Genomic DNA, 9,441 nt, shown 5'->3' on the forward strand with positions numbered 1-9,441 from the left:
GGGGTTGCCAACTCTGCAACGACTCAACTTTACTCGGTTCCATGGCGATGCCCTCAAGAGAAATGCGGTGACCCAAGAAATCGATGGTCACCTGGTAGAACTGGCACTTCTCCAACTTGGCAAACAGCCGATGTTTCCGGAGGCGCTGCAGGACCTGACGGAGATGCTGATGATGCGCTTCACGCGACGGGGAGTAAATCAGGATGTCGTCCAGGTAAATCACGACAAACTGGTCCAACAGATCTCGAAAGATGTCGTTCATAAAATGCTGAAACACAGCGGGGGCGTTGGTCAGGCCAAACGGCATCACCGTGTACTCGAAATGTCCATAGTGAGTACCAAACGCCGTCTTCCACTCATCACCCGGCCGAACCCTGACGAGGTTGTAAGCTCCACGCAGGTCCAGTTTCGTGAAGATCTTAGCCTCCCGGAGTCGGTCCAAGAGCTCGGGGATGAGGGGCAACGGGTAGCGGTTACGCACCGTGATGGCGTTGAGTTTCCGGTAGTCACAGCAAAGCCGTAACTCGCCCGACTTCTTTTTGACGAAGAGCACGGGCGCAGACACTGGCGAGGACGAGGGCCGGATGAAACCACGAGCCAAATTCTTTGTCAGGAAGTCCCGCAATGCAGCCAACTCGGGCTCCGACATGGAGTACAAACGCCCCACTGGGAGAGGCGCATCAGGGACTAGATCAATGGAACAGTCATAGGGCCTGTGCGGGGGTAATTGGTCCGCCTCTGACTCGCTGAACACATCAGCAAAGTCGGACAGTTCGGGAGGCAAGGAAACCCCTGGGGAACCCTCCACCTGGCCGGCACAGATATGGCGGGTGTGATCCACGCACTGCAAACTTGGGAAGGTGACCAAGTTCTGAGACCAATAGATCTGTGGATCATGCGCCCGGAGCCACGCCAATCTCAAGACCACGGGGAAGTGCAGTTCCGAAGTGATGTAGAACTGGATGGCCTCCACATGAGAACTGATGGCCATACACACGGGTTGCGTGGCGGCCGTAATAGGCCCGGACAGGAGCACTCGACCATCGATGGTCTCCACAAGCATGGGCGGATCCACCGGACACTGGGGAACAGCCCATTTGGCCACGAAGGCCGAGTCCATAAAGTTAGTGGTAGCCCCAGAGTCAATTAAGGCATGGACCGGAATCCCCTCTGGCTTGCCAGGAAGGATCAGACGTGCCTCCAAAATCAAATGCCGTGGAGGTTCACAGGCACCGTCAGAACGGCGTCGCTCGGCGTGGTCGTTGTGGGTCGCCCGATCTATCACACCGTCTAGATCGGGCTCGGGCCGTTTCCCGACAGCAAAGTAGAAGACTTTCTCGGGGCAGGCTTGGTCACTGATGCCCGCTGACGCTTCCTCGGGCAAGAAGCAGCCAAATGTCCAGGGTCCCCACAGTAAAAACACAACCCCCCCGATCGTTGTCTGTCCATTTCCGTCACCGAGAGACGGGACCTGGCGGCACCCAGCTCCATTGGCTCCTCCCTCTGGACTGGGGGCTCACGCACAACAGGAGCGGCAGGGGTCTGTGGGGTGGCACAGCGACTCTTTCGCTGCTGCAGCCGGGCATCGATCCGCAGACAAAGATGGATCAGCCCATTCAGGTCTGAGGGAATGTCCACGCGGGCCAGCTCATCCAACACCTCCTCCGACAAGCCATCCTGGAAGGCATCCACGAGCGCAGCCTCATTCCAGGCGGAATCCTGGCTAAGCAGCCGGAAATCACTGATATAGGCCTGTAGGGGGCGCTGACCCTGCCTCAAAGCTTTCAGGCGTCGGGTGGCGGTCTGCGCCTTAATTGGGTCCTCGTACATGAGGCGCATATGGTCACAAAACCCCCCAAAGTTATCCAACAAAGGGCTAGGCTGTGCCAGCAAAGGCGTGCCCCAACGAGCTGCATCCCCCGACAGAAGACTCAACACGAACCCCACCTTATCCCGGTCAGTGGGGAAATCAGCTGCTCTCACGCTGATAAAAAGCTGGCATTGTCCCAGGAAGGCAGGAAACAGTTCTGGATTACCAGCAAATTTATCCGGCATAGCTATCTGACATTTCCTCCTGGGTGGGGGTGCAGCATGTACCTGAGCTTGCAGTTGAGCCACCTGAGCTGCCAACAAAGTGAGTTGCTGGGTGAGCTGGGCATTCTCGGCAAGAAGCTGCTCCATCGTAGTAATAAGGGGTGGGAGGCTGAAAGCAAACTGTTCTGAACCAGCCCTCTTCTGGCCTTGTAGTAAGGCAAACCCCTATTCAGAAAGAAGAGACTGGAGAGCGTCCAAGGCTAAAAGGCATCTGCCAAGATTTATTACTCAATTAACAAAAACACTAGAGCTTGACTCCTCAAGCGGAAGAGTTGCTTTCAGCAACCAGCCCCTCCCCAAACACTCCTTTTATTGAGAGCTCAGGGCGTGGTCTCCCTGTGCCTCCTCCCGAGGAGTCCCACAGCCTTTCTTTGTTTGTTCCTGCTCGACTGCCTCCTGCGTCGGGCGTCCTTGAACAGGGCCAGCTGTGGGTCATCATCCTCCGCACTATCGGGCTCACGCAGCTGAGAAGAGGTCCCCGGCTGAGGGCTCTGCAAAGCCTCCAAACCATCATCAGCCGGTTCGTCTCCCTCCTCCCCCTCATCTGAGTCATCCGATACATCGGAGCCGGCTGTCGGACCCACAGGCTGGCCCTGAGTCACAACAGGACACAACTTCGTAACTAACAACAATAACAATTTAATTATAACCTTGAATCTGTTTCTTCAATAACAATATCTGCAGTTATCAAAATTTCACAGAACTCTAATGGCAAAGATAGTGGGATTTGCAGATGTTTGGGAGAAATGGATAAAGGAACAAAACTGCAATGCTGATGAATTTATTCCAATGTCATTTAGGGCAAGAATTTCCAATGATGCTCTGAAAACAAACAAACAAACAAACAAAAATGCTACTCATCCAGAGTCCTTGGAGGGAGGAAACAGAGATATGGGAGATGGAGCATTTTTGCAATTCTTGGTTGCTAGTAAAAAAAAAAAAAGGCTTCATACGCAAATTTCATCCTTGCAATTCTGTACTGCCTGAAAAAAACATAGGGAGTGCATTATACACACTAAACTAATTAATTTATAACCTTATCCTATGTTGACATCTATTCACATAAAATGTACATCACCGCATCAATGGCAAGGTGACTAGAATGGAGCTCTTCAGGAAGCAAACATTTTTTAAATACATTAGTCATAGCTGTTTGGGAATGCATAATGTAGTCATAGTATGTAAGTTATATAACATCTCTAATAACATTAGGAATTCTGGTCATCTAGACCAGGTGAACTAAAAGTGTTCCTACCAAGAAGCAAATTGTTGAGGAAGTTGTAAACAGAGGTCCAAAGAGTAAAATGTACTTTAGCCCAGTGCTCACAGAGAGGAAAGAAACTAAGAGATTTCTTTTTGCTTCTCTATTTCTCTGGATTGAAAAGCTCTTGGACTGTCCCCTAAACGTGTGCTTCCTTCAGGAAGAAGGGAATATTTTTTATTCTCTTCCCTTTCTTCCACTTAATAACTTTGTTCCAAGATCACTAAAACCTGGCTGGAAAAAGTTTTACCAAAAACCCCTGGGATCTATTTACAAGTTAATAAGTTTACACAATAAGGATTGTGTATAATTGATTAACTGTTTTAAAAATTAACCTGCTTCTCAGCACTAAAAATATACTTTTCCTTTCAGAAAAGTGGAGGTGGGTTACCAATAAGATTTGTAGCACAGTGAGAATCAAGGGTTTGAGAGCTTATTTGAGAGAGGAACTAGAAAATCATTGGAGAAACTAGATTCCAGGTGACTGGACAAATGTGTTTCAGGCAAAGGAGCAAACAGTCATCTGCTAGTTGTCATGGTTACCAAATTTCATTCTTTCTAAGCAGTCTTCATTTCATAAGATTTTACTTTAATCTTAAATCATCTTATTGGAGAAAGAGCATGTCGATCATTTGGACAGGATACTAAATTTCAGAGAACATGAGTTATAGTACCTACATAAAATCAAGCCAGCCATATGAATTATGAGATATAAACATGATTCATGAATACATGCATAAAATCCTGTCAGGAAAAAAACTATGGCAAGCAAATAAGTGGATAGTTTCCAAGATAAGGGCAAGGATTCCCTTAAGGACAGCTGAATTCCTAGGGACTCTACACACATGTCCATTAAGTTTTCCTGTTAGCCATATGCAAGTGTTCTGCCATTGCCTTCCTCCAGAAAGGTGTTTGATACCCCAATCTACCTTTCTGGCATCCTATTTCCTAGTATTTCCTGTACAGATATTAAGCAGGTCCAACATTGCTTAAGTCTCTTAAGACTACGTATGTTGCAAATTTTCCTGATTTTCATGTTCCTGGAAGATTAGATTAGTTTTTGTACTAATGTAGAAACATGAAAAGTAGAATCTCAAAGGTGCTTTCTTCTTCAAAAGCCAACTAGATTGTTTTTTTTTTTCCTTGAGGAAGAAGACAAAAATATTTTGCTTCTCATCCAAGAATCCTAATCAATTCGGATGGGAGGGATGGAAGGATAGGTAGTGATAGGATATGGGCAGGTGGAAGGATTGTAATCAGTGGTGGGATTCAGCTGGTTTGCACCACTTTGGCAGAACCGGTAGCTAATTTTTTTGTTGCCCAGGCCCAGAATGGACTTCTGGAAGTGGTATCCACACAGAGAACTGGTTGTTCACATATTTGAATTCCACCACTGATTGTATTTCTTTGCAGTCATCTGGTCATTAGCCCTCTTTGTCAGTACCTATATTTCCATGAAGGGACGTGGTGGCTCAGTGGGTTAGGGTGCTGAGCTTGTCGATCAGAAGATCGGCAGTTTGGCGGGTTGAATCCCGAGTGCCGCGTAGCAGAGTGAGTGCCTGTTACTCATCCCAGCTTCTGCCAACCTAGCAGTTCGAAAGCACATAAAAATGCAAGTAGAAAAATAGGGACCACTACGGTGGGAAGGTAACAGCGTTCCGTGCACCTTTGGCGTCTAGTCATGCCAGCCACATGACCACGGAGATGTCCTTGGACAAGTGCTGGCTGTTCGGCTTTGAAACGGAGATGAGCACCGGCCCCTAGAGTTGGAAATGACTAGCACATATGTGCAGGTGAAGCTTTACCTTACTTTACCTTATATGTCCATGAAGCTTCTTGGATGAGAAATGAAACATTTTCTTCTTCTTCTTCTTCAAGGAAAAAACAGTCCAATTGCTTTTTGAAGAAAAAAGCATCTTTGAGACAACTATGGTCTGGATGACTGAGAATCTGCACAGACACAAAAAGCAGAAGTTACTGCAGTAGTAACTTCCAAGATGTTCTTACAATTACAACTCTCACATTTCCTACTTTGTGTACTCACACATCAGAAAAAGCCTACGTTGCTTTACATGTACTATTCACACAAAGGAGACTAAAGAGAACTCAAAAGGGGGACATCTATAGGCATTTTTGCACATAAATACTTACTAAAAAGGATATGTGAACACCATATTATCTTCTATCTGCCTCCATTTTGAGGTATAAATGAACTGCCTCAATGCTATAATGAACTCACTATACACAGGACTAGAGACATTAATAAATGAATTTGCGAATTGTCCTTTATTGTAATGACAATCTCAAAGGGCTCATTTTTTGTGAGGGTTCTTATATAGTATGCCATAATTTTAAATGTTTCCAGAGGAATCATTCCTTAGAAATATGAAAATCTTTAGAATGGTAAACAAATGTGTATATTTCTAGTTGTCAGCCATACAATCACCATCCTCTGCTTTTTAATATCTATTTGTTTTCTCTAATTCAATTTTTTTTCTCATTAATTTGAATTGAGCACAAAAATATCTATGGCATTTGTGGAAAAGAGTCCCTATGCAGGAAAAACAAATATGTAATTAACCTCTAGCCTGACAGAGTCACCCTCTTCAAATCCAGATGAACTGCAGCTTCCCCTAGCTTTATTCCAACAAGCAGCTGTTGAATAATTTGGCCTGCTGGCTTTTCATCAAAAAGCTTTTCTGATTCACCAGCTGACCTGGCCTCAAAGAAAAGGCCCTTTCCATTTTAATTTTCAGGCAGATAAATACTGTCTTTCAAGATTTTCTCTCCCTCAACCAAAAATATTTCTATTTTTTATGTTATGATTTCTTGAACTTATAGCTCTATGTTTCCCACTTAATTCCTACAAAGCCATTATTTTTGCAGACTTTTCTATCCTGAATTTGTCAAACATGAATAAAGAAGCAAACCCTGGGCATATCAGAAAAGGCAGAAGATTATCCCTGCTTTGGGTGGCCCATTGGATCATAGTCTTCTACTGGGATTAAGTTTTATTGTTTACTGTTTGTTTACTGAAAACAGCTTTATTACAGCTAAGTCAGTCAATCTGGTTTCCAAAGAGGCTTGTTGTCCAACCTGAACCATTCTGAAGAGGTCCTTGACCTATTCATGGAAAAAGCCTATAAAGCAACTTTTACATGAATGCAGGGAGAAGAGTGTCAGGCCTATTTTTTTGTCAACAAGCAATTAATACGATGTGATTTTCCCATGTCTGAGCAAGTGCAGTACAACAAAACCCAAGCTCCCCAGAGTGTAAGGCAAGGATGTAAGGGGGGCGGTCTTGTGCAGTGATATTGTTGTGGTATGGGGCTTGATATAACTTGTTGGGCTCTACAATAGACCTCTGGAGGGGGAAGGAATGAGAAATTATATTTTCATTCTTTTTCATTGCAATTCCTTCTCCTCCTCTCCCATCCAGGAGGCTAATAGTACATTTCATGGTTTTCATTTTATGGGGCCTCTATTGCTTTTATTGTTTTATGCACTGCTCAGAGATGGTGTTATAATATGGGCAACTATGTACATCTTTAAAATAAATAAATAATAATAATACACATGATGGTTTTGCCCAGAAAAATTAAGCTAGGTAGTATGTTAAGCACCATTCCCTTGCCATTTTATCCTAAATATACTTAGTTGATTGAGTCTGGCTAAATATGAGTAGAGTGGGTCAACTGTAACTAGAAAGTCTTATAATTTGCTTTGATCTTTCTAGATAGCAAAGGAAGATCTGAAAGGGGTTCATATGAGCATTCATCTGAAGGTTTGTTAAAGAATCCAGAGAATTTGGAATCCAGATAAAACAATCCAAATCAAACCTTTTGTTTATATAGGAAAGTGGGCCAAGTGGGCAAAATCCTGCAACTGTGTGTGCATCCCATGCCGCTCTTGGGGATGAAACTGATGCAGGCATTCCATAAGCCGGCATATCTTACCATTCTCTATTCAAGGATAATATATGAAAAGGACTATTACTGATCAATCAGCTCACAGCAATTCTCCCAGAGCTAGCTGAATCAGATGTTCAGCTTGATCTATTTGCAGTTGCCTAATCAGGTCAGAGTAACTGTCATGCATTTCTCTCTACCCACCCATCCTTATCCCCTCCCCCACCCTCAAATCAAAAAGGTTAAGGAGATGAAGACCAACACAGCTTCTGAAATAATAAGACTTCTGGAGGAGAGAAGCATTCATGTCTTTGAAAACCACAGTGAGCCATCACTGAACATCTCCGACTGCATGACAATTGTTGTGCCAGAGGAAGTCTTCTTCACCATTGCTACGGTAGGAATCCTGGAGAACCTGCTGGTGCTCATTGCAGTAGGGAGGAATAAGAATCTCCATTCCCCCATGTACATTTTCATTTGCAGCTTAGCTGTTTCAGACATGTTAGGAAGTTTGTCCAAGACTCTGGAGAATATCTTCTATATCATATTTTGCAAAATGAGATACCTTCCATGTCGTGGAAAGATGGCAACAACTCTGGATGATATTATAGATTTCATGTTTATTTTATCTTTACTGGGATCGATTTTCAGCCTTTCAGCCATTGCCGCTGACCGATATATAACGATATTCTATGCACTGCGTTACCATAACATCATGACTCAAAGGCGGGCTTTGCTGATTTTGCTGGTGATTTGGGCTTTCTGTGCGGGGAGTGGCATAGCAGTGGTTATTTTCTCCCATGAGACGGCAACTATTGTATCTTTCTCAGCAATGTTTTATTTCATGCTCATTTTTATCCTCTGCCTTTACATCCATATGTTTCTACTTGCCCGTTCCCATGCCATAAAGATTGCCTTGATGCCTGCAAGTTCTGTCCACCAGAGAGCTAACATGAAAGGAGCCATTACGTTAACCGTGTTACTTGGTGTTTTTCTCTGCTGCTGGGCTCCCTTCGTTCTTCACATGCTTCTGATACGGTTTTGCCCCGAAAACCCTTACTGTGTTTGCTATTTGTCCATCTTCCATATCAATGGTATGTTAATCATGTTCAATGCTGTCATTGATCCCATGATTTATGCATTTCGAAGTCCAGAACTGAGAAGTACTTTTAAAAGATTGTTCTGCTGCTGGCAGCCAAGCTGGGCTTAGCTACTAGAAATTCAAAACTCCAGTGAGCAAGTTATCATGTAAGATCTCAAGGATTCTAAAGCAGGAGTCTCCAACCTTGGCAACTTTAAGACTTGTGGACTTAAACTCCCAGCATATGCATACGCTGGCTGGCAAATTCTGGGAGTTGAAGTCCACAAGTCTTAAAGTTGCCAAGGTTGGAGACCCCTGTTCTAAAGGATCTAAACATGTCAATTATCAATGCTGCTCCCCCAAGCTTAACATCAGTAATTAGACTGCCATCAGATGTGGCCTCACTCAGATCTTTGTACATAGATAATGAAATTCCTTAGAATTTGCCAAAGGAGTCTGCAGTATTAGGGAATTACAACTGAAGTTGCTATATTATTGACTGCTGATCAATGCACATGTTTTCTGTAACCAGTTAAGAAATTATTTGAGCTTTATCCTTTATTTTTTCCACTTAGTAACAGGATTTTGCTCAAATCTGTACATTGCACTATATGCAGCTGTTAAACAAGAATCCAATTGTAAAATATGTTTTTGTTCCCCTTTGCTTTAGGTTCCATCTTCCTCTTATAAAAACAATATGTATCAATGATTTGCAGAATCAAAGAAAGTAGCTTCAGTACTGCTAAAGAATAGCCAGGTTTCAGACCCATAGAGCATGTTATAATCTAGGATCAACATTCAGGAAACATAAGAAATATCTCCAAAATATACTGACCAACAGTCATGACTAATATATTTTACCTCCATGTACAAAGGCATCCCCTCCCTCTGTACCAAATTCTTGGGAACACATTGGGATATGTTACTACAGTCATTTCCTGGGTGATATGCCATAGATACCTGAGAAGTCATTAAGGAAACAAGTCAAAGGGCTAAATAAATTTGTTATCTCACATAATGATGGTTTTCCATAAAGAGGTGGCTATAAGGTGACATAAATTATCTGTACTGTGGGTTTGTTTTTTTAAAGAAATTAA

The 9,441-nt window shown here is 43.6% G+C and overlaps 1 protein-coding gene across 1 annotated transcript; it reads left to right on the forward strand.

Annotated features, from left to right (window-relative positions):
* Positions 1-7,513: 7,513 nt before the first annotated feature.
* Positions 7,514-8,473, forward strand: MC2R (melanocortin 2 receptor; the record flags this gene model as incomplete). The annotated part of the gene is made up of 1 exon (XM_083358175.1): positions 7,514-8,473. One exon carries the CDS (start codon positions 7,514-7,516, stop codon positions 8,471-8,473), a length of 960 nt encoding a protein of 319 aa, XP_083214301.1.
* Between the last annotated feature and the right edge of the window lie 968 nt (positions 8,474-9,441).

This window comes from Vipera ursinii (assembly GCF_947247035.1).
Source record: "Vipera ursinii genome assembly, chromosome: 3".
NCBI classification, from domain to species: domain Eukaryota; kingdom Metazoa; phylum Chordata; class Lepidosauria; order Squamata; family Viperidae; genus Vipera; species Vipera ursinii.